Source organism: Eptesicus fuscus, chromosome 19, assembly GCF_027574615.1.
Source record: "Eptesicus fuscus isolate TK198812 chromosome 19, DD_ASM_mEF_20220401, whole genome shotgun sequence".
Lineage (NCBI taxonomy): Eukaryota > Metazoa > Chordata > Mammalia > Chiroptera > Vespertilionidae > Eptesicus > Eptesicus fuscus.
Genome location: NC_072491.1, coordinates 7250383 through 7277053, shown reverse-complemented (window position 1 = coordinate 7277053; position 26671 = coordinate 7250383). Strand labels below are relative to the sequence as shown.

The following is a 26671-nucleotide window of genomic DNA, read 5'->3' as shown; positions in this document are numbered from 1 at the left end:
GGGCTTTTTGCATAAAATCTTGTTTTAATGGGGCCTTCGAAAGTGATGGAATTATTTTTAGTTTGAGCTTTAAAATTTTTAATAAAATTCGATCCAGTATTTCAACATTCTTGCTTCATTTGCCGGTGGGTAGGAGAGGCTGGGGGAAGGTCAATTGGGGGGCGGGGGGTGGGAAGGAAACATATGTACTACTATTTGTAATACTTTAAACAATAAAAAAATAAAAAGAAGTAAAGAACTAAAAAATAATAATAATAAAAAATAAAGTGAATGGCTCTTTCCCATACTGCAGCACACCCATACTGGTCTAATTCTGTAGTGGTGGTTCCATTGCCAATGTAATCCCTAAGGCTCTTGTTGCTACTCTGATCTGATTCACTTACCTTGGGTCCTTAGGGCTCCTATTGTTCCCTGCTAGTGTTATTTGAGGAGGTGAGAGGACCTTTCTCCAGTATCTCTAGGCCAGTGGTTGGCAAACTCATTAGTCAACAGAGCCAAATATCAACAGTACAATGACTGAAATTTCTTTTGAGAGCCACATTTTTTAAACTTAAACTTCTTCTAACACCACTTCTTCAAAACAGACTCGCCCAGGCTATGGTATTTTGTGGAAGAGCCACACTCAAGGGGCCAAAGAGCCGCATGTGGCTCGAGAGCCGCGGTTTGCTGACCACGGCCCTCGGTGGATATAAGAATGCTTTACTTAGCTGTGGGTAGAGGATTCCTCTATTGGGTAAAAACACTTAAAACATCCCTCCCCTGTCCTGTTTCTCCAGTCCTGGGGGCCCTACTCAATTCTTCTTTTTTTAAAAATCTGCCTTTGAGAGTTCTGTTTTGGTTGTCGTTTGCATTTTCCCCTCATGTTTATAGTTGCACTTACTAGGGAGAAGCATCTTTTTGGGACCAGAAATTAACGTACATTATTTTGATGGCCAATTCTTTAATAACTTGAGGTTGAGCATTGTTTCATAACAAGCTATGTTCCTATGTCTAGTAGCTACTTTTTCACTAATTATTCTTCTTTATAGCTTTATTTTTATTGTTTACACTATTATAGATGTCCCCACGTGCCCCCGACCTTTGCCCATCCCCACCCAGCTCTTGCCCCCCCTTCCCTCTAGCCATCACCACAGTGTTGTCTATGTCCACCGGTTATGCAATACATTCTTTGTTCACTAATTATTCTTATTTCTTTTTTTAGTTTACACAAGATTTTTAAAATTATAAATATATTTATATCTTTTCCAGGTATGTTTGCTTTAAGTAAATCCTCTGCTTCTTGTATTTCTTTTAATGTTCCCTACACTTGTCCTGGAATAATTTTTTAAGAAGTTGCCATTATTTTAACTGGTAGATTGAGACCTATTAATTCCATGATTTGGAAAATGTTGAGTTATTGATAATAATAGTATTATTATTATTTTAAATATCTAGGGAAAGGAAAGTAAAACGTGCAATGGTATAATGGGAAAATAATACCTTTTTTTTTTTTTGCAAAGAGTTTGAGTGAATTGGAGCCATTTTATTAACATAAAATTAGCACTCTGGACAACATCTACAGGGTCATTTATTTGTAGATCTCCAAATGTTGCATATATGCTCAATAAATATTTTAACTTAATAAATATAATGGGTTGAGCACTACATTTCCTGTAAACTTCGTGATCATTCACATTTATCTGATGTAGACCATAAGCTCAAGATAACCTCAGTAAATATGAATGGAAGATGATGATATTGTGAGCGAATGAGGGACCACAGAATGGTAGAAAGAGGATGAACATTGATGGCTGTATTTCGGCAGTGTTAGATCATTTATTCCCCTCTGTCTTTCGTAACATATTTCTGACCACCAGGGAATAGTGAAAGCTGGAAAAGGCAGCACATCATTTCAAGATTTTGCAACCATAAAACTTTTGTGAACACACTGGTAATATCATTGTAATCTTTTTTTTTTTTAATTTTAGGTTCAAGTTCTTAGGAATGCTGGAGAAGAAGTGACCCTAACAGTATCTTTTTTAAAAAGAGCACCTGCTTTCCTCAAACTCCCACTGAATGAAGATTGTGCATGTAAGCATTTATGAAGAATAGGTATAATCATCACATTTACTTTATAAATATTATTTCCTGACACTAAGTAGTAATAGTGATTTCTTTTCCCAGGTGGATTTCTGCCAGAATACTTTTAATACTTATGTAAAAAGAACAAGTGTTATTTTTATTTCAGAATGTATTCATTACACTTACAGTTATTTTCCAATATTTAATTGGAGAACCATTGTTTATTTAAAAAATAAGTATCATATCAAATATAGGCATTGTGTATCTCTAGTAAGTATTATTAATAATATTTGATGAATGTAATTTTCTAACTAGAGAACGATGGACATTTATTTGACTACTGGACTTGCTAAATAAGCATCGACACACGCTTTCTGGATGAAAATGTGGAAACATTAATTTTCTTAAGAGTTACTTAAAAATGTCTATATCATTTGCATACTATGAAATGTATATTTTCTAATATTTTTGCTAAAACTATCAAAGAAGAATACATTTTTAACTCAGGCATAATTTGATTGCAATGAAATGCAAAGACGTTAAATGAATAGTTGGAACAGTTCTAGCAAATACACATTTGCTTACCCCACATCCTGAAAAATCACAGGATGGCTCCTCTGTGCCTCTTCCCAGTAAATAACATTGCCAGAAACAATCATTGATTTCACATTTATCATCATATACTTGTTTTTTTTAAAACTGGGTAGAGTAGAATCATACTGTATTTACTCTTTTATGTCTGGCTTCTTTCATTATGTGCAATCATTGTTTTCTATTTCAGTAGTTTGTTCATTTATATTGCTGTGTAATATTGGATTCTATTATATGAATATAGTACAGTTTGATATTGCATTATTCTGTTTATAGACAACAGAGCTGTTTCCAGTATTTTGCTATTATAGATTGAACTGCTATGAACATTCTTGTGTAGGTGTTGGAAGTTTTACAGTTTTATGTTACGATTATAAGTATATAGAAATGGAACAGCTGAGTTACAGAATATTATAATTAACTTGTTAACAAACTCTCAAACATATTTCTAAAATAAGAATATTTTTAAAGACCTCTCACTTTCTACTCCAGCAGTGTATGAGAGTTCTAGAGGCTCTACATTATTCAAATATTTGATGGTCAAAGATTATTTTTATCCATTATATTGATGTGTAGTGGTATCTCATTATAGTTTTAATTTGCATTTTTCAGAAGACTAATGATGATTAGCTCCTTATCATGTGCCATTTGCATATCTTATTGTCCATTTGCATATCTTATTGTGTAATTTGTCTACTAAAGCCTTTTGTCCATTTTTCTATTATTATGTCTTTATATTATTGCACTGCAAGAGTTTGAAAAATATAATCTGTATATAAGCCTTTGTCAGCTATCTATGTTACATTTTCACTCCATCTGTGCATAACTATATTTTTTTATCTAAAGTTGTCTTAGGTTTGCAGTTTTAAATTTTGATAAAATCTAATTTACCATTCTCTCTCTCTTTTTTTTTTTTTTTTGGTCATTTTTGTTGTATATGCTTATTCCTTTCTGTATATCCTGTGAAAAATGGACACATATGTAATACCTTAATCAATAAAGAAAAAAATTATATATTACTTTTATAAGTTTAAGTTTAAAAAATTTGGCTTTCAATCGTACTGTTGATATTTGGCTCTATTGACTAATGAGTTTGCCGACCACTGCTCTAAGGCTGCTAGGAAAAATGTAGGTAAATATCTCTGGTCTCAGGTTCAGCCATTATAGCCATTATTTTCCTTAATAAAGCCTTCACTTTTCTGAAATCAAAGACCAATATTTGCAAGTCTCTTTTAGTAACCCAATAACCTTAGTCAATGAGCTAACTTGCAAAGCTCTGACTTTGATATAAGTGAAATAGAGGTTTATTTCGCCACCTGATTTGCTTGCTATAACTGAGCACAATAGAACATAGCAGTGTAGAATGCATTCGCCTAGAGCCCTTCGGCACTCTGACCAGTGGGGTGTTGTTTTTGTTTCCTGTAGGTGCACCAAGCGACCAGAGTAGTGGCACCTCCTCTCCTCTTTGTGACAGTGGCTTACATCTCAACTATCATCCCAATAATACAGTAAGACGGCTGCAGCATGGTTCCTATTAATAAGGAGGCTAACACCACAAGCCCCCCCAAATATGTATATTTATAGTTTGCAGAACCTGATATTGAATCTGGTTTGAAATCCTTGGTGGCTTCATAATGTAAGTATTATGATAAGCCAGGAAGGAAAACATAAGTAGGTCAGGTATTCTTCTCCTCTGAGGTCTGAAAGCTGTAGAGACTTTTAGCTTCAAGAGGTCGTGCATAACACTTTATAATCATTTTATGACATTGCATGTTATATGTTATTTCATGCTCTAAGTGATTTGCCATGATTTGTATTGTTTTTCTACTGAAGTTATTTAGCTAAAAGAAGCTATTTTATTTGCCACTTTTTAGATTTTCTTAACAATCTTCATGCATATCAGGGAATTAATGTAAAATGAGAAAAATCTTACCCATACATTATGTTAGACTATAAAGAATGTTAAGCTATACATACATTTAATGATTGATAAAATTGGCATGTGTGTTTTTAATGTATTTAATGAAATGGGTTTTTTTTATTTTTCGCTTGTATTTTGGAATAAGGTTTTATTTGAATTTTACAATTTTTTAAACCTTTTAAAACATTCATGCATTCTAAATACAAAACAATTCTTTCTGGTTATATGTAAAACTAACAATTATCCTCTGTGCTCACAAACATGAAGGCTAGCAGAGCTAACTGTAAGAGGCTTTTATTTTTTTACTAGAGGCTTTTATTAAAATGTAAGAGGCACTGGGGGAGGGGGGGGTCCCTCTCACAGTCCAGGAACACTCGAGGGATGTTCCCTTCCCGGCTTAGGCCCGCTACCATCCTTAATCTCAATGATGTACTCCTGCACTTTCTGTTAGAATTCCATTAATAAAGAAGTTAAATATAATTTTATTGTCAATGAATATGGACTTCTCCTTGTAGTAATCTGTAAATACCTTCTGATTATTTAGGGGGAAATATATCCCCCAAAAGGATTTGTGAAGTAGAAATTCAAAACACAGAAAGAAAAAAAAGACACTAGTGAATGTTGGAATTCTTTTCAGGACACATTATCATGTTCTTCATGGCCAACTTCTCCAGGCTTGAGATGGGAAAAGCGATGGTGTGACCTTAGACTGCTCCCTCTACTTCATTCTCGTTTCTCTCAGTATGTGCCCGGGACAGATTTGAGTCGGTGAGTTCATGTTACTGAGTTCTGATTTTTTCTTAATTCAAAATGGGACCTTTAATCAAACTCTTAATATAGGATGCCTTCTGGTTCTGATTTTCATACTAGAGGCCCACAGATTTGTGCACCAGTGGGGTCCCTCTGCCTGGCCTGCAGGGATTGGGCTGAAATTGGCCTGGTGAACAGATTCGTGCACCAGTGGGGTCCCTTGGCCTGGCCTGCACCCTCTAGCAATCTGCAGGTCAGGCTGAGGGACCCCACTGGTGCTGATCGGGGTTAGGGAAGGATTGCAGGAGGGCTCCCGGACATGTCCGGTCCCTCTTGCCCAGTCCCAATAGGATGGACCCCAGCAGCAAGCTAACCTACCGGTCGGAGTGTCTGCCCCCTGGTGGTCAGTGCGCATGATAGTGACTGGTCAAAGGGACATTTAGCATATTAGGCTTTTATTATATAGGATATTTCTGGTAGTATGAAGAAGAATTAGGAAAGAATAGTATAACACAGTAAAACATTTATTAATCTGATTTAAAAAACAGCACTTAAAACCCTGACTCTAATAATAATTTTGTAATGGATTCAGTGCCTTTAATAGATAAAGTTTTATTGAATTTTTGTATTTCTTCTTGTGTTCTTTTTTTCATATAGTTATAATATTCTCATAGTATTAGATTCTTAAATAAGTATAGAAGCACTAGTGATGTCTTACTTTTCATTCTTGAAATTTGTTTTTTTCTCTTTTATCTTGGTTGTTTTGCTAGGGGGTTGTAAATTTTAGTCATTTATTTTTTTCAAAGGACTAATTTGGGGCTTTGTTGAAACTATTCGTTATGTGTACTTATTGTAAATCATTAGTTTCGGCTTTTTTTTGGTATTGTTTTCATTCCTTAAATTCTTTGGCTTGCTTTTCTGTTCTTGCAGTTTCTTGAGATGGAAGTTCTAGGGGCCTAGAAAGTTTTCTGTAAAGAGTTAATATAGTAAATATTTTAGGCTTTGCAGGCCTTAATGTCTATCACAACTATTCAATTCTGCCCTTTACAATAAAACTGCCATACATAGTTTATAAATGAATGGGTATGGCTCTGTTCCAATAAAACTTTATTTATAAAAACAGATGACAGGCTGGATTTAGCCCATAGGCCACAGTTTTGCCAAACCCTCATTTGATCATTAATTTTTCAGATTATTTTCCTAATATATATAATCAGAACTAAACATTTCCATCAAAGTTTGCTTCAGCTATACCCACAGTTTTAGGGTTACATCTTAGTTTATTTATAGTGTTTTTGAATATAACATTTTCCATAGTTTTCTGAGTAGTTGTTCTAGGTTCTTCAGTATACATGCATATCTTCTGACACTACTGGTACTGACAATTTGTCACTTTGAATGAAGTACAGAAACATTAATTCCATTTAGGCCCTTTGATCCTCCCTAATGTGTATGTATAATTATCTTAGTTTCCTATACATACATCAAGCTTTTAGCAATTGAATGAATTATACTCAGTAAATAATACATTAATAAGCAGTTATAAACATAGCACTATTCAGAGTGGATAGCACAGCAATTCAGATTCAAGAGCAAATTTATTGTTCACTCCTTCACTCAATAAAAGTTTATTTCATGTCTGTGACTGGGAGATGTTGTGTTTGGTTCCGTCTCGAAAGAAGCTCACAGGCAGTGGAAATAGGATCAAAAAGAAAAGATAAATAATTGTTCACGATGACAAGTATAGAGGATTATTTAGCTTAGCTCAAAAACTAGTTTACAATTTAGTAGTTGGTTTTGCCAAGGTCCATAATTTTAACTTCAGTGAGGTAATACTTCTCATTTCTATCAGGGATGAGATGTTATTTATTTTCTATGGTAATTAATTCATACTGTATGTCTAATATATGTCTAATTTCATAGTATATTTCATAATTATTTCATATAATTCTTTTTTTTTAATATATTTTATTGATTTTTTTTTACAGAGAGGAAGGGAGAGAGAGTTAAAAACATCGATCAGCTGCCTCCAGCACACCCCCTACTGGGGATGTCCCCGCAACCAAGGTACATGCCCTTGACCGGAATCGAACCTGGGACCTTTCAGTCCACAGGCTGACGCTCTATCCACTGAGCCAAACTGGTCAGGGCTCATATAATTCTTTTAGACAAAAGTAAAATGGCTAAAATATGTCTATTTTCAATTTTGAAATGTCAAAATATTGAAGAAAATTGCAGTCAGGAATTGGAAGGAGAAATAGAGGTTTGTGAACTTTTAATCTCTAAGCTTTATTTTTTGTGTGTGAAAAGTGAGCATAATGAATATAATAGTATATATATTATATACATAATGTATATTTGAGGTTTAGAAAAAGTATTTATCTCTGTGCTTTTAGTGCTTAGCATGCTTTATGGTTCACAAGTGTTTATATATTATATTAGTTTTTTTTTTAATTTATCTTCTTGTTAAAAGTATTACATATGTCTCCTTCTCCCTCCCCCCTCATTGATCCCTTCCACCTCGCACCAACCCCCTCCATCCAAGACCTACCTCACTATTGTCTGTGTCCATGAACTGAATGAGAAATAGAGTAAATTACGGAAATCACTAACTTTAGTGCTTCTTTTTATTTTTATTCAACACCTTCCCAAATAACCAAATCAAGTAAAGGGCATATTTTCAATATCTTTTGAGTAAATATTTCTTCCTACATACCCAGAACCACTTTCTTGAAACTGATTCTTATCCTTGTTCATCTTGAGTAATTTACTATTATTATTATTATTTTGTTGTTGTTAATCCTCACCAGAGGATGTTTTCCCCCGTTGATTTTTTTTGAGAGAGTGGAAGGGAGGGGGAGAGACAGAAAGAGCGAAACATCAATGTGAGAGAGACACAATTGATTGGTTGCCTCCCGCATGCACCCTGACCAGGGCCAGGGATCAAGCCTGCAACTGAGGTACCTGCCCTTGACTGGAATCAAACCCGGGACCCTTCAGTTCATTAGCCAATGCTCTAACCGCTGAGCCAAACTGGCGAGGGCCATCTTGAGTAATTTAATATCCTTCTTATATCTCTCTTACCTTATTAAGTTTTCCACCTTTTTTAACTGCCACAGAGATATCATTCTAAAACACAAATGAGATCCTTTCATGCCAATGCTTCAGGCTTTTAAGATTATATAGAAATGGTGAGCATGGCTTGCAAAGTTGTTTTTTTAAATTATTATGGATTTTTTTGAGTGGGGGGAGAGAGAGAGAGAGAGAGAGAGAGAGAGAGAGAGAGAGAGAGACCTATTGGTTGTCTTTCGCATGCGTCCTGACCACAGATCAAACCCACAACCCAAGTATGTGTCCTGACCAGAACCTGCCACCTTTTGGTGTATATTATTCGCAAGTTCCTTTAGGGAAAATTGGGGCCTTCTTGACCAATTAATCAATACTCTAATTCATTCAATAGTAGAGGCAAAATCATCCCCCCAAACAGTAATCTTTTTAATCGGTCTATTTTATTGAACACCTTCCCAAATAACCAAATCAAGAAAGAGATCGTATGTAAACAAAGAAGCTCTTCAAATACTTCGCTTCTCTTTATGATAGCGTTTCCATCAAGCCAACCTGAAAAGTAGAGGCAGAATGTCAAAAGTGATATATGTTAATATATAGCCCTGGATTTATGAAAGGTTCATCCTTCAGAATTATTTTATCTAGGACTTATGTCACATATATGATTACGTAGATTGCAGATTTGATCTAAGAGTATTAACTCCAATCAGCTAAAAATATCAAACTGCCATGATTCATTTAAAACAGAACGAACAAATATGCCCAAGACACACTTTAATTCATGGTACATGAAGCAATAGTTAACGATCATCAGAGAGCGGAAAGAAATGTATATTGCTAAACTCAAATTAGTTCTCATTTCCAAGGATGGCTGAGCTTCTGTCTAGATATTTTAGTCTTACGCACTGTTGATTCTAAAATTAAACCTAAGAAAATCATGTAACATTACATTCTTTTTGTGCCATGCATATTTTTGTCACAAATTCAAAAGAAGATTGCACAAACAATAGTTGTGCTTCCTAAAGGCATTTCATGTAGTTTTAAAGTAAACCAAACATGTATATTTGAATACTTCTTTGTTATCAGTTCAAAGTGCTTGGTCAAGAATATCAGAGCAAATTTCTCTAAAAATGTTAATAATTTGGATGCAGAGTGTTTTAGAGGCAAAAGGCTGTTACCAAGTGCACAGTTCTGAATAGGATTTCAAAGCAGTGCGTCCATTTTCTAAAGTTTGTTGTGTTGTACAAAAGAGTAATTCTCAAGCATGAGACATTAGGGTGCCTTCAGTTTACTTTGGGATTTTTGTCTATTCCTGTTCATCAAACTTATATCTAAACATATAGTAACTTGGTACAGAAAAAAATAAATATTAGAGTTGTACAGAGTTGCTTTAAATTCTATAGCACTTGGCAAACAATTTACAATGGCATTGTTTAATTTTCTCCCACAGCAACAACAACAATAAAATCAACAAAAATTCATAGACGTATTTAGACTGGTTATTACATTTTGAGGAAAAGTTTAATTGTTATTGAAATGCACAACATTCACATAGTTTAGAGTATGGCATTTAGACCTGAAGAGAAGCTACAGGAACTTTTCCACACCATCTTTGAGAAGACGAGAAAACTGGGACTGAAAGTGGTTTAACAATGAACAAAAATGCTGCAGCTTATAATATCAAGTGATTTTTTACATGATGTTTAATATTGGTGTTTTTTTTATGTGATCTTTCAATCATAAATAAGAACATGCATTGAAAATGTCAAGAGTAGCCTGGGCCATTTTCTCAGTGGTTAGAGCATCAGCCCTTGGACCGAAGGGTCATGGGTTCGATTCTAGGTCAAGGGCACATACCTTGGTTGCGGGTTCAATCCCCCACCTGGTTTGGGCTATGCGGGAGGCAACCAGTGTATCTCACATCAATGTTTCAAATAATAAGCTTCTATGTATAATTTTCTGGTAAACTGGGAAAGAGTCCTAAAATATCGTAGATGTGCTTCTATTTACATAATATATACTTAATGACTCAGAATATCTTCAAATGTATCCGAATCTCAAGATGCTTTCTGAGAATTCAAAATTACATGTTATCTTACTTTATCTTTAGCCTTCTATTTAAAAACAGATATTAAGAGTAGCAAACAAGTCTGAATTTGAGGCTGTATTGATATAGTTTGAGAGAAGAATTTTTCAACAGGTTTGATTTCAAGTTGCAAATAGATCCGTGAGATGACATTTTGATCTGATCTGTGCTGACATATCTGCAGGCAGAATGCTTTCCAAGTCATTGCTGTGGACGGGGTCTGCAGTGGGATCATTCAGTGCCTCTCTGCTGACGACTGCATCGACTGGCTACAAGCAATAGCAACTAATATTTCAAACCTCACAAAGCACAATGTAAGTCGTGATTCAAGTAATACCTGGCCGTAGAGTTTCTCACTTGGGTGAATTTCTTTAAAAAATACACACACACACACACACACACACACACACACGCACACACACATACACACACATCCTACCTAATAAAAGAGTAATATGCTAATTGACTGTACCTTCGCTACGCCCACAGCCAATCAGGGCGCTATGCAAATTAACCCAGCAAAGATGGCGACCCCCACGCACTGCCCCACCCCCCCATCACTGAGGGACCCAGGCGGCGGCTGGCGGCGCAGGGCAGGGCAGCGGCAGTGCCTGCCCCGCGCCACCGGTCGCCCATCACTGAGAGGGACCCTGGCGGCTGGTGGCGTAGGGCGGGGGTGATCGCTGAGAGGGACCCGGGCAGCCGGCGGCACGGGGCTGGGCAGCAGCAGCACCCACCCTGTGCCGCTGGCCGTCTCAGCTCCCATTGCAATCGCTGAGAGGAAAATTGGTGCCAGCAGCCAGGTGAAGGAAGGTCTATTGCACGAATCTTCGTGCAACAGGCCACTAGTGTCTATATAACTTTACGCCAACTAGTCGGTGTTCATGTAAGAAAATCCATCATGAAAGCTTTCTGGAATACTGATCAAAAGGAAATCGGGTTGTCCTGAGTAGCCAAATGTATCAGTTAAGAATACTTTCACACAGAGGTTTCCATCCAGAAACCTGCTAAATATCTGGATCGGTTAAATAAGTGAAAATATATATTTAGCATGTGGTCACTTTATATGTAAAATATATGGAGATATGTGCGTGCATGTGTGCATGTGTGTGTGTGCATGTGTGTGTGTGTTTGTGTGTATACAAAAGTATTCTGGAATGAAACAATACTAAATTTCGAGTATTGTTGATTTTCTTTTAGTGACCTTAGAACCGCAGGTGCAGAAATGTTTGAAGTGGTTGGAGGAAGGATAAAAAGAGTTGGCATATAGACTGAAGATCTTACCTAAGACCACACTGGCACAGGAAGAGTCGGTGATGTTCTTGTGGGAAATGCTAATTCGCACATGAGATCCGTGCCCCTATTATCAGGAATGGCTTCTCTGCTTTTTCCTCTGTCTTTCTACTTCAAACTTTTTTTTTCTTTTCCCATTCCTGTCTCTGTATTATTACTATCTTATGATTATCACTATTGATTAATAAACTTGTCAACCCTTTCTTCCCCTTACTTTTCAGGGAAGTGTAGTTTAACAAAATATCTGAGACTGTAAACCCTACTTCATTGAGTATTGGTATATAGCATTTAACTTATTTGATCTTAATTACTCTTTTAAAATATATATTATATATTATCCATGTCTTAAACACTCTCCTCTTTCCACAACTCTTCTATGTCATGTTGGAGCATTTAAGAAATCTTAAGAAAAATTCAAAAGTCAAGCAAAAGTATGTAATTTTTTTTTTTTACCAACTCATGAACATGCAGAACTCTTTTCACGTAAATGACTCTCCAGATCCAAACATATTTGCACAGATTTTGCTTTGAAATCTGAAAAGGATTGTGGCAAATATTTCTTGAAAATAGGAAGACTATCAGCCATTGAAGGCAATGATGAGTGTCATAGGTGATCATGCATACATCTCCTGTGTGAATGCTTAGGGATTATTTGGGAATGAAATCGATAGTCATGGGGTATGTCCATGTTCAGCATTTTCTGGTAATGCCAAATGTTTTCCAAGTTACTATGAAATTTATGGTTGACAGGTCTTTTTTCACAGGTCATATCAATATTTGGTATTATGCTACCTTTTTAAATTTTTGGTTATTTGGTATGTTTAACCTGTGTCTCATAATAAAGCTAGGTGATTTTTTTTTTCACAACGCCTTACTTGGGATATCTCTAAACAAGGAGGCCTGGCTTGGGCATGTCTGTCTTGGGCAAGAATAACCATACAACACTCCATCTTTGTTAATGTGGTGGTTTCATCATATTGGAATTACACATGACAAGAGGTATCAGAGTGACAGAAAGAAAAAGAATAAGAAGATCTCTGAGGATTACACCTCTTATTCTCAACCCTTATTCCTTTTCAGGGATGTTCTAGGGTTAAAAAAAGAGAGGCATACCTTGTGAGAGTACGAACTCTGTATTTCATTGCATGCTATAATTAATTCTCCAAATGATCCAAGATCTTGTATTTATTAGAAAAACATTTAAGAAGAATAGAATGTTAAACTTTTTCTCTTTACCTAGATCCAAGTTTACATTGACCACCCCAAACCTAGGAGTACTCATAAAAACCATTTCATGGGAATGTGTGTTCGGTTAGAATGCTATAAACTAGAAAACAGGCATTTGAAAAGTCAGTACTTTATTTTAGACAGAAAGTGAAGATATAAGTGTCTCTCTCCTCTGTAAGCACAAAGAAGGAAAAGCCACATTTTACTGCCTGTTTTTCAGCCTTGTGATCAGTGCTCAGCTTGAAACTCAGGAAAGCAGGCAATTCTCCTGTCTGTACTGTTTTAGCTGCTGAGAGAGCCACATGCCTATTATGATAATGTTGCTCTTTTTTAAGTTACTTACTTGTTCTTTAACCTCCCTGTGATTATGCTCTAAATGCATGTCCTTTTGATCTTGTAATCAGTTCTCATTGAAAATAATTATAAAATAAGTTAAAAATAAAATCATGAGCTTGAAATGATGTGCTTGAAATGTACTTACATATACATAAGTGATGATTAGAATAAAAAGTGGAATATTAAAATAATAGCTTTATAGGATTTTAAAATAATGAATCATGTTTTCGTGTGTGGCCCAATTGAAGAATAGACTGAGGAGGAAGTTAAAAGTTATTTCTTTTTTTAAAAAAAAAGGAAAATAAAAAAACAAACAATAAACCAGTACTAGAATAAGTGGAGCAATACACTACCTATTTTTTTAAATATATTTTTATTGACCTCAGAGAGGAAGGGAGAGAGAGAGAGAGATACTGAAACATTAATGATGAGAGAGAATAATTGATTGGCTGCCTCCTGCACGCCCCACATTGGGGACCGAGCCCGCAACCCAGGCATGCGCCCCCGTCCGGAATCGAACCCGGGACCCCTCAGTTCGCAGGCCGACACTCTATCCACTGAGCCACACCAGGTAGGGCACACTACCTAGTTTTCATTGTCTTTGTTCACTAATTCCAGCAGTGATAATTCTGTGAAATAGGGAGATTTTCATACCTGTTCTACGTGAAAGTCTCATGTAATTGTAGTTGCTATTTAAAAATATTTTTTCAGATGTCAATGGATGATTAAAATATTCAAACACATTTTAATTTTATTTTACTATTATTCAAGTGGCTCCAAAATAGTGACAGTGCGCTTAGTGAATGGCATGTGGTAGACAAGGCCGTTTTCAGGACTTGGCTTCACGCTGTGGAGGGGCGGTACCGGCAGCACCGGCTGCCACAGACAATTCCTGTGGATGGACTGTTATCGGGTCAGCGTTCCTTTTGTCCCTTATACATCTCTACCTACCACAAGGAGGTGTCTGATAAGAAAGTGTGTTTTTGAAATATAGCTTCTTCATATAAATCACCGAGTGACTTTCCAGTAGGCACTAGGTGGACAATACAGTGTAGCAGAGAGCCAGGAGTAAATAAACTGGAAGGCATATGTCTGATTGCTAATCAAGGCAAATACATTGGGACACGTGTATATTGCAGGGCAACCATGACTCTCTTAAGCACATTTTTACCTGTTTTCCTAAACCTTTCTCTTAAGAAGGGACCATGGAAATCATCTTGCCCCACCTCACCCCCAATTAAGAAATGTTGGCCTGGTATGGCTCACTTGCTTGGGCATCATTCCATGCACTGAAAGGCCGCCGGTTTGATTCTTGGTCAGGCCACATGCCCAGGTTGCTGGCTTTATCCCTGGTGGGGGAGTGGGGGTGCGGGCAGGAGGCAGCCGATCAATGTGTCTCTCACATCAGTGTTTTTCTCTCTCCCCCTCTCTGTCTTCTTCTCTCTCTAAAATCAATAAAAACATATTTGAAAAAACCACACCAACATATTCCCTAAAAAAGAGAAATATCTCCTGCGAGGTTCCCTGCTGGAAGGTTCTCAATGTCAAGAAAACCACCGCTTCATCTTGTAGCAACTCAACGTTTGACAGTATTAGGAATTCTGCTTATAATGAACAAAACTCTCTTATAACCCTCATCCATTTGTACCAGTTCTTCCTTGGGAAGAACACATCATAATTTACTTCCTTCTTTACTTGGCAGTTCCTCAAATATATAAAGGCAAGTATCATATGCCACCATTCTTTTTTTAAAAATAATAATATCACTGGTTTTTTCCCCTGGTCCTTATTGGGATGTCATCCCAGTCTTTCTCATCCTGGTCACTCACTATCTCTAGATGTTGAAGCTCTTTAGAAAAGGAGAGTATTAATTATACCTTTAAGCTTTTATTACTGACATTGCCATAGTCTCGAGTATCTTAAAGATTCGTTATTATCTTGGCATGAATTTACTGATTGTGTACTATCCATCTATATATTATCTGTATATGGAAAACACTCATTGATGTTATATTTATTATGATTAATCATAGTTTATGATTTCTCATTAATATTATATACTATTAGCAGTAGTAAAAAATTCGAAGTTTAAATGTGTATTTTTATCTAAACACACTTATGAGTTAGAAATCCTAGTCCTTATATCGATTGCACCAATTACAAAATACTTAATGTGAGGCAAGCAACGCATACTAAAACCAGTTAGGCAAAAGTTTAAAAGGTTCTTAAATTTTCAAAGATTGAGATTCTTACAAGGTTACAAGAAGATTCAAATAATATGTTTCTGCAACTGCTAAATACCATAGTTTATAACCCCCATTTTTGAGAAGTATGCCCTACAATGGAAATGCAAATAAAATATTGAGGGTATTTTAATTTTAAAACCTTAATAAAAATTATGAGGGTACTAGAGATATGTTTTCTTTTTAAATATTGTTTCTTAATGTATATAGTGACTTTCTTTCAGAGTGCAGAGTAAAAATAGAAGTATAACTTTATTATGAAGACACCTAAAAAAGCATAACTTCAACCAAATGATCAAAATTGAACTCAAAATTTAGTCATGTTGACAGTAAGTATCTTAATATGACATAGTAAAAATATTACTTTACCTCTGTAGGCTTCCTCCTACATTTCATAACATTTGTTGTGCCATGAGAAAAGCATCAAAAAAAATTCTAATTGATGAAGATACTACAAAATACCTGGCCAATAAGTCTCAAAATTGATGTCATGAAAAGCAAGGCAAGTCTGAGAAACTTTCAAAACCAAGAGTAGCCTAAGAAGACATGGTGACTAAATGAAACATGGTATCCTGGATGAGATTCTGGAACTGAAAAGGATATTATTTCAAAACTAAAGAAATCTTATTAAAGCATGGATTTAGTTAATAAAAATGCAGTGCTTTGCCATTGGTTCATTAATTTTAACAAATCTTCCATGGTAATTAAATATAAAATGCTAATGATAGGAGATACTAGGTATATGTTATATGGGAATTGCTATTTTTGGAATATTTCTGTAAATCTAAAACTTTTTAAATAAAAAATTTATTTAAAATATACGTAAGTGTGTATAAAATTTAAAAAATTTATTTAAAATATACATAAGTGTGTATGTAATCTAAATGTATGTATACATATATTTACCTTATATATAGTTACATTAATACCAGATATGAACATATTTTGAGATCATTGTCAGCTCCCTGATTTATTGATATACTGATTTATTCAATAAATATTTTTGAGGGCCTACAGTGTCAATTTGGTATGGGTCAGCACTATAATTTCGAGCAAAAATGGATATTTTTGCTTTCATGGAACAAATAGTCTAGTGAGGAAGAGAGGCATTAATTAAATGATCACACAAGTAAATCTTTATGCTATAGATAACATAAAGAAGTGTTATGAGGGGCTATATCTGTACCTACTCAGAAATGTAAGGACAGTTTCCTCAAGTTGTTATATAAACAATGAGTAAAATACTTTAATTGGTGGGAGAAGACATGTTATATAGAGGTAGTATGGATCTTTACAAGCGAAAAATTAATAGACTTAATCACAATAATGAATCTCATTTAATATAAAAATTGTCACCAATTGTGGGTAAAGTAAAAATGTTTAGATAAATAGTAAGTTTTTAATATAAATTTCTATTCTTTGAGAACAGATTATTAATTTGATGTATATTCTTCCTATATTTGTGGTGTTCATTGCCCACTCTCTTATGAAATAATGATTATAGTAGTCTGTTTTATTTTATATCCATTTTTAATAAAATAAGAGAATGTTGATCCTATGGCATTATGCCAAACTACTGAAACTTTTAATGCTCCAGGAAATATGTCTCCAAGTTGTTGAATTAGAGCCTTGCTAAATAGGGAAGGTCTAGATATATTCCTAAAATAAATGGAAACTATAAAATTATTAACACCAGTTCACTGCATACCAGTGCTGAATAGAAATAGTGATGTAACCTATAGTAATAAAAATGTACTATGCTAATTAGACTGGATGTCCTTCCTGAGAAAGCCGGGGCTGCGAGGGAAGCCCGGGTCCTGGGTGCCAGAGGGAAGCTGGTGCCAGCAGCTGGGGGAAGGAAGGCCTACTCTTGCACGAATTTCATGCATTGGGCCTCTAGTTAGATGAATAAAAGTCATTAAGAACAGGTTGAGCTCTGGCTGGTATTGCTCAGTGGACCTGTGGATTGAAGAGCTGTGAGTTCGAATTTTGGTTAAGGGCACATACCTGGGTTGCAGGCAACCAATCGATGCATCTCTCTAACATCAATGTTTCTCTTTCTTCCCCTCTTCTCCTTCCCTTCCTCCCTCCCTTCCACTCTCTGTAAAAAAAATAATTTAAAAATCAATGGAAAAATATCTTCGGGTGAGAATTAGCAACAACAACAAAATCTAACTCCAAAACATATGCGATATTAACAGAATAAATTAGAAAACTATTCACACACACAAGATATGGTAAAAAAAATAAATAAATATTTATTGAAGATTTGGGTAATAGAAAAAAACTAAGATCTATATGGCTGAGTTGGGAATATAAGTAAAAATTAGTAAAAAGGTATTTGCAAATGTACCAGACCTGAAACTAGACCGAAGTATAATTTCAAAACACTCTCTCATCTGATGAGTCATAGGCAACTGAAGGTACCTTTTGCAGAGGTACCTTTGCAATGTTGGAAAGTGGTATCAGAGTTGGCATGGAGTCCTAGCTTTTCTATTCACTAGTTATGTGACTTCAGCTTTTCATAAACAGACACTGAATTAACCTCAGGCACAGTGAGAGTTATATGAAGAAAGTACTTTAAATATTTTGGTCTTTCAAGGATGCTGGAAAATTTGCTCTTAATGTCTCTCCAGTTTTGTTCTAAATTAAAAGATTTAATCCATGAACCACCAGTACATGGCAGGATCGATTTATTTATTGTGAGGTTGCACATCTTTGTTTTCTCAAATTGTCACTTGAGATTTTGAAAGAGTTGTTTGGATAGCAGGGTGTTGGTAAAGCTGGACAGAAAGTCTGATGGTGTCTAGACCATTCAGCAGATATAATTTTTGATAAGCCAGAGAAATGAGCCTCAGTTCCCTCATCTTTAAGAGATAGAGGAAGCAGACAAAATGCAAAGCTATATTTCAGCTAGTGTTTCATGAATCCCACTTTTCCAACCATTATTTACTACGACAACACTAACATAATCTCCTCTAATAGTCTAAATTCTTCCATATATATCCTATGCATTCATTTTCTTTATTAGAATGGAATGTGTTACTTGAAATGTAATACGTGTGTGTGTGTGTGTGTGTGTGTGTGTGTGTGTGTGTAGATAGATAGATAGATAGATAGATAGATAGATAGATTGATAGATAGATAGATAGATAGATAATTTAATGCTACTTTCCTTAAAGGTTCATTGAAAATTGGTGTTATCAGAAATGAGAATGTGTAATTTGCATATGTAAGATTCCCCAAATATATAATTCATATATTTATGAATAGACTCTCTTTCCCATATGTGTGTATCAATTAAGAATGTTTTCAATGACAAATAAGAGAAACCCTAAGGACTACTGGAGTAAATAATTGGGTTTCGTCCTCAACCGACAAGTATTCTGGATGGTGGCATTTGCTGGCTTTCCTTGAGTGGTTCTGTGAAGCCACCAAGGACCCATCTTTGATCTGTTCACATTATTGCCCGCCACTACCCTTAGAGTGCTGGCTTCCACCTTATGTTTGCCACCTCATGGCGACCCAGGGGCCACAACACTTTGAACATCACGTCAGTGTTAAGACCAAGAAAGAAAGTGAATAAGAATAAGTAGCATCACCTACATCTCTTCCCTTTTATCAAGCTAAGATAAAACCCTTTCGTGGCCAAGTAATGAGAAGTGTCTCATTCTTCTGAACGCAGTCCTGTGACAATCCCAGCAGGAGGGGACCCAGGGCAGTGAAGGTGGCTAGTCTTCACCTTCTTTAGCGTTTATAGCAGGATATAATCAAGAAAAGAAGATGGTGAATAGCCTTTGATTCAGATAACCAGCAATATCTACCACACGGCTTGATACTAAAGACGTATTAACCCTAAAGAAAATGCATAGATACTCAATACCCTCTGTGATCTTTATGGGATCATCATAGTCCCTCAGGATTTACACACACACTCACACACAACACACATTTAATCAGTCCTTTGAGTTTAGTCAGCAAATATTTCACCTATCTTCCTATATCTTACTCATTTATCTTCAGAAGTGAAAAAATATTTAATCCAAGGAGATCTGAAACAATAGATGGCAAAGACTTGCAAGTGGAACAAATGGATTATTTTTTCCATGACGTGCTGGTTGTGAAAAACTAAAGAAAAAACATTTCTATTATATCTGCCACATTGAAAAGACTTGACACATCTTGCAGTTGAATTGAAAGTCATGAAAAAATAATACCTAGCAGAAAGGAGATTTATGGAAAATAAATGAAGGCCTGTGGTTAGAGGTTACAGAATGTGTTTCTGACAGGCATGCGTGTCATTCCAGTAGATTTTTTTTTCTTTGATCGCTACTGACATTTCTGAGTCCTCATATCTGCTTTTTAAGACTAGCATGTTGTTCATTTCTGCATTGTTTTTCCTCAGACACAAAAATATGAATGTGAGCCATGCAGTTGTCAACCAAAAACGGGTAACAGGGAGTGAAATCCCTGTTACTTACGTCAGGATAAAAGGAAGGGAAAGTTTGGGAATTAGATGCATATTTGGACAATCATAGGTTTGTGATTTACACAATTAGAGTTTATTTTTGGCAAGTTTATGTCAGGAAGCATTTCAGTAAAATAACTACCCTACTTTGTCTCTTGGAAAACTGCTCCCTGAAAGTTAAATGATGTTTGAACATTATCTTGATATTGGCAAATATTAGCTGGTTTGCATTTGCACAACCTTAAACATCTGCTTTGATATTAACTGAATAATACAGTCATAATAAAATGAGGCAGTTTTTTAATTATAATAAGCCTTTAATCTTTTTATTTGTTTGTTTTTAATCCTCATCCAAGGATATTTTTCCATTGATTTTACAGAGAGTGGAAGAGAGGGAAAAACAGCGGGCAACATTGATGTGAGAGAAGCACATCCATTGGTTGCCTCCTGCACATGCCCTGACCAGGGCCCAGGTGAAGAGCCTGCAACCGAAGTATGTGTCCTTTGACTGGAATCGAACCTGGGACCCTTTGGTCCGCAGGCCAACGCTCTATCCACTGAGCCATCCCGGCTAAGGCTAGATGAGGCAGTTTTACGGGACACAATTCACATGCCACCTTTGATCCAATTGGGATTTGCTTGCCTCATGGCATCCCTCTCTTCCCATTAGACCTCATTCTTTCTTTCTGGCCAGTTCTTCATGTTCCACAGTCTCAATGCTACAGAAACTGTGCAAAAAGCATAATTCCACCAAGTATTCAATACGGACTTTTGTTTGATTGGTAACAGATGTTTAGGGGTCTGCTCTTTTCTGTCTACATCTCTACACTATCCTCATTTTAGCTGATGACACGTGTAGTTTTAGATCTTTCCTTAACTAATTCTTCAACAGACCAAAACAATTTTGAAGTGATTATTGCAATGTAAGAGAGACATGTTTTTTCCCTTGCTGAAATCACATAAATCTTGTCATTTTTTTCTTTTATATTTTAAAAGAGAAATATCTTGCCAAAAAGTCTGGTCTTACAATGGGCCATTTGATGATTCTCCAACTTTGTCCACAGTATTCATTAATTTCCCATGATCTACCACTTTAAAAGGAAAAAATAAAATAATTCAATAAAACAACTTATAAATGAAAATAGTCTTCATTAATCTGATGTAAGATTATACCAATGCAGAATTAGCATTTTGTGTTTCTCTTAGAAAAGCAATGAAAAATTATAATTAGTTTTAACTAACACCAATTCTGAACAATGACTCTGAGTAGCCTAAGGTCATTTATCTAAGTCTCATATTCATTCCGTTTTTAGAGTATTTTATATAACTTAGAACAGAAGGAATTCTTGTTGTGAGGATTTATTTTAAATTCTAATAAAATGTCACTTACTAAATTGTCTGAAAGTCAATGTTATGCTTTTTATGGGATTCTGACTAAAAATATTTTGACACATTTTCTTTATTCTTTAGTGTTTATATATTCTGTTTTCTCTGTTCTTGAGTGTTAAAGCAAATTGGAAATCATATGATTTCAAAGTGAAAATATAAACTACAGAATATTACTCTTTTGTTCTTGGGAGATAATTATTTAACAGTTGTGGAAACACAGGCATTTGGTTTCTCATAAACAACAACAACAAAATTAGATGGAAAGCTTTGTCAAAACCAACAAAGCCTCCCTTTTCTTTTTTGTATGACTTACTGCACAGACGGTCTGTTTGCTCCTCTTGAAGTGGTATCATACTATTCATTAAAATTTTTCATATGAAATTTGAAAAAATGTTGATAGTAAAAATTCTTTTCCTTTCATAATTGCTGTTTTAGATGCAATGACTTGTGTCAATGTATATTTACTCACTAAATATTGATTCTCAGAAGATTTAGGCAATCTTGTGTCACCTTTTTGTTCTTACTTTTACTATTTATTTATCATTGCAGATTAAAAAAATCAACAGAAACTTCCCTGTAAACCAGCAGGTAAGATGGAGAAATACTTGAAAAGTCAAATTATATATTTCTTTCATTGTTTCTATTACAAAAGATAATATTGATTAAATTTAATTTTATGTGGAAATAATGTGTACTATTATTAACTATCTTCAGGAAAATACATAGCTTATTAGATTTCTTTCATATTATGTCATATATCTATTTGTCTAATCACATTAAAAGCAGTCTGTAATACCAACAACAATCAAAAGTATATTAAAAAAACTTTTATCTAAGTAAACTAAATGAACACTATTTTTTACACAAATTACATTTATTTAAATACAATGTCAAAGAACACGGAGAGCAATTTACATGAAATAGTTTTACTGTATCAACATTTAGGAGTACTTTACATAAATAATCTAAAAGTTAAAGAGGATTTTCACAATTTGCTGACTGTATTTCAAATGAGTCTAAATTAATGCATAGAATAAAGATAATGTCTGATTAATCAAGCAAATAATTTAGTTGACTTATAAGACTAATAATTGATTATGGAATAAAATAAGTTGATTATAGAGAATAATAACGGATTCCCCTTCCCATTTTATTATGCTAGAACTAAGTTTTGTATTACGTTCATAAACATACTAAAACCATTAACTCAAGTAAGAAAAGTAAGTGAAAGCTCAGTGTTTTGACTCATGTCATCGGTGTATCATGTTTGAGCTCAGGTCTTCTGTGTGCACTCTTCCTTCCTTGCCCAGTTGTGTTATCTTAGTAACTGGGTTCCAGGTTCTACTTCCTTCCCCGTCCCCCCATGGCCCCAATTCCTGACTACCTAGCTTCCTTCTGTCTCCTCACCTCTGCCTAATTCTCTTCCTCCAGATAGAGATATGGGGAACTTTCAGTTCTGTTAAGCCTGTTCCCAAATGTTCCCTCTGTGAGACCTTGCACAATCTCATCTAGAATATCAGACCCTCTGCAATACTCTGTATCTCCCCTTCCCTGTGCTCTTTAAAAAAAACACACACCTGTTTTCTTGGGACTGCTTATTCATTCTTATAGCCTTATTCTAGTTTTTTCTTTTGAAATGCACAGTCACTCAGAGTGGAATCTAAATTACATTATTGCATTGTATTTAATTCACTGCTGTATCCCCAGTGAGCATAACATTAGGGAGGTAGCAGTCCCGATGTCATCTTGTCTATGTGAGAAGGAAAAATGTCCAGGTTACCAGCCATCTGAAAACGTTGCCTTTATAGGCAGGGAGCTGGGATGCCATTATATCTGAGATAGCTCTTTGCCGAACAACCGACATCTTCAGTGTGACTCTTTCATTGTGAGTCAGGATGGCCTAGGGCCATTTCGTTTGTCAGAGCAATCCATCTAAGACGAACAGTGCTTTTCAGAGAGCACCGACACAGGGTGCTGGACAGTCGCCATCCTCCTTCCCGTTAACACACTGGGCCCCTGCTGCCAAGGCTACCTGCATCTTCTTTCTCTCCTGATTGCCGCTCTCCAGAACCCCCTGGCACAGTCCCGACCTGCTGCATTTCCACGTCTTGAGAAAAAGCCTTTCGAGCCAAGCCAAGCCTTGGCGGTGACCAATCAGAGTGATTGCCGTGTCCCCCTGTGGAGGGCTTTGTGCTGGGCAGTGGCCGGCTCAGCAGTGGTTTTCAGGGAGGCAGCTGGCAGGGGGGAACGGAGAGGGTTTTCTGCAGCTGATACACACATGACAATAGGCTCAGCTGTCCACGCATCGCCACCTGTGCCCTCCACCCACAGTGAAGAGCACCTCCTGCTCGTCTCAGCGCACTCGGGGTACATTCAGCTCACTTTGTAACGTCTCTTCCATATTTAGCTCTCCTTTAAATCCACTCTAGTGCCGTTTCTCATAGAGAAACATTAACAAAGCAAAAGTCTTGTAACTGCCCACCTCCCCCCGCCAAAAAAAAAAAAAATCACCTGATGAAACATTTGATCAAATAGTGGGTGACCGACATTACAATGCCATGGGTTTGGGCAGAGAAGAAATTTCCCCCCGAGAGGACTGAAGGAGTAGTTTTGATTGCTTTACCCAGGAAAAGGAAGCAGGCTGGCCTCCTGGTTTGAGAGGGAAGGTGTCAACACTAAAACCGAAGTAAGTGACCTGATGCAGAAAATATATTCTCCCAGGTACCTCTCTCATGTAGGCTGTGGTCAGAGGCAAGTAAAATGGCCTCTGAAGATGTTTTCCAGAATATAAAATATTCATTTAATAAATGTTTATGTACATGCTTCACCTTCACCTCAATTAAATGATGAAAAGAGAAGTAACCATTTAACTTTTATTTTTTGGAAATGGATCCACTTACATTTAAGAGCTAGAAGCAAGAGTTGTTGTCAGTGCCATTTGATATATGAATAATGCTTGAGCAGTCCTTAGTCATCTTAGACCAGTGACTAAACCAAGGAAGACGCAGGGGAGATGCGGCACACCACACTAGCGGTGATATCATCAGGTGTCTCTCTTTGGTTTATCTCATCACCCACTTGATTATTCTATCCCGGGACCACTTTCCCAGAGAGTAAGATGTAACTAACCAGTAAACAGATGGTATAAGTCAATGAATTCTATTACAAACAAATATTCTCATAGTGTGAATGGTAGAAAGTGAGAGAGATAATGCATGCCAAGTTGGATTACGTAAACAAACACTTGCAAATCTTTGATAGTGGTTTACATATTCTTATTGAAGGCAAATCTGGTTCATGTACTTGTGCATCCGTTAACTTGATACTTGTATTAGAGCATTAAGATATAAAAATGCACATAATGCCTCTAATCTGAGGCTCTTTTGTTGCTGAAGCAATTACGTTCCATTTCCTTCCAGATAGTCTACATGGGCTGGTGTGAGGCACGGGAGCAGGACCCCCTTCAAGATTCGGTGTACTCGCCAATATTTCTAGCCCTGAGGGGCTCGTGTCTTTACAAGTTTCTGGCACCTCCAGTAAGTGTTTTTGTCCGATACTTATTTTCCGATATGATCATAGCAGAGTGACATCGACTTAACAATAAAAGTAGCAAGTGGCCAATATTTTTTGAAAATCAGCCACAGAACAAAAATAGAACACCGTCCAAATGTTTTTGAGTATATTTTGCTAAATACATATATTCTGTCATTAAACATTACTTTATAACCCTTGAGAAATCTAGAAGTCTTTTCTATTTAGGCATTTATGATAGGCAAGATATGTTTATGTGGCACAAGTCTGTCTACATCAAATCAACAGTACTTTTGATATCCTATATGCTAGTCATCGGGCTTTTTATTAAGTATGTATGGGTATCTATTGCACCTAATATCTTACTTTTGAAACAGATACCTTCCATAATTGTCATTCTCAATAAATATTTATTGAATATAAATATCAAATGTCAGACCACTTACAGGTCTAATAATGGATAGGGCCTTGGAATTATCAAGTCTGACTTGCTGCTATTTTGAATGTCTCTGTGTATACAAAGTTCACAACACCAGGGAGGCAGGTAAAAAAGCCATTCATATGTATATCCTTTACTATATTACTACTCTGAATAATTTCCTATGATTGGAAATGTAGGTGTATGGTTAACACTTCAGTAAGTGAAACAATTTCACTGTCCTGTTTGGTACCTTCATAATTTTCTAAGGTGTTCACATCTTGAAATGACTACTAATATAAATAATGTCTTTCTAAAAAATTCAACTCTGTGTTGCTATCTGGTATTCTTCTTTGTAGGCAATGAGTGGTAAACAAAACAAAAAAAATGGTGTGTGAAATGTAAATACTTATTATTGATATGTAAAGAATACACATATTTAAAGTATGTAAATATATTGGGCACATTGAGATTGTTGCATGTAACATGAGATGTTTGCCAAAAGAGGAAAACAAATAGTAATAAAGCTGAGAAGAGAGGGAACCACAGCATTCTACATGAACCTCTGTGAGAGTTACAACCGAGAGACTCTCTAGTACAGTGGTTCTCAACCTTCCTAATGCCGCGACCCTTTAATACAGTTCCTCATGTTGTGGTGACCCCCAACCATAAAATTATTTTCGTTGCTACTTCATAACTGTAATTTTGCTACTGTTATGAATTGTAATGTAAATATCTGTGTTTTCCAATGGTCTTAGGCTCTACAGCAGCGGTTCTCAACCTATGGGTTGAGATAGGATTTTGTCGCGACCCACAGGTTGAGAGCCACTGCTGTAGACCCTAAGACCATAGGAAAACACAGATATTTACATTACGATTCATTAACAGTAGCAAAATTACAGTTATGAAGTAGGAATGAAAGTAATTTTATGGTTGTGGGTCACCACAACATGAGGAACTGTATTAAAGGGTCGCAGCATTAGGAAGGTTGAGAACCACTGCTCTAGTACATATGTGACAGGTTCCCCTAAGCCCCATAGTATGTAAATAACTTAACGAGGGAATAGGAGCTATTTTTCTAAGACAAATGGCATATTACTTTCTCATCTTTTAAAGGTGACAACGTGGGATTGGACCCGAGCAGAGAAAACATTTTCAGTTTATGAGATCATGTGCAAGATTCTCAAGGTATGATCAATAGGTAGTAAAATTTTTAATTTTTCCTCAGCAAACAGTGGTTCAGCTCATAAGTAGAGTCTGAAAAGCAATGATGCATGGTTATAAAAGAAAA

At 35.9% G+C, this 26671-nt stretch overlaps 1 protein-coding gene across 2 annotated transcripts in view; it reads left to right on the top strand.

Annotated features, from left to right (window-relative positions):
- SNTG1 (syntrophin gamma 1) overlaps positions 1-26671 on the top strand; it is a 55041-nt gene that overhangs the window by 18488 nt on the left and 9882 nt on the right. For both annotated transcript variants that reach the window (XM_054708462.1, XM_054708461.1), the window contains exons 7-13: positions 1968-2070; positions 4078-4160; positions 5211-5341; positions 10660-10789; positions 21981-22019; positions 24851-24967; positions 26497-26568. In XM_054708462.1, coding sequence (XP_054564437.1) covers positions 1968-2070; positions 4078-4160; positions 5211-5341; positions 10660-10789; positions 21981-22019; positions 24851-24967; positions 26497-26568 — 675 coding nt within the window. The remainder of the gene's footprint in view (positions 1-1967; positions 2071-4077; positions 4161-5210; positions 5342-10659; positions 10790-21980; positions 22020-24850; positions 24968-26496; positions 26569-26671) is intronic.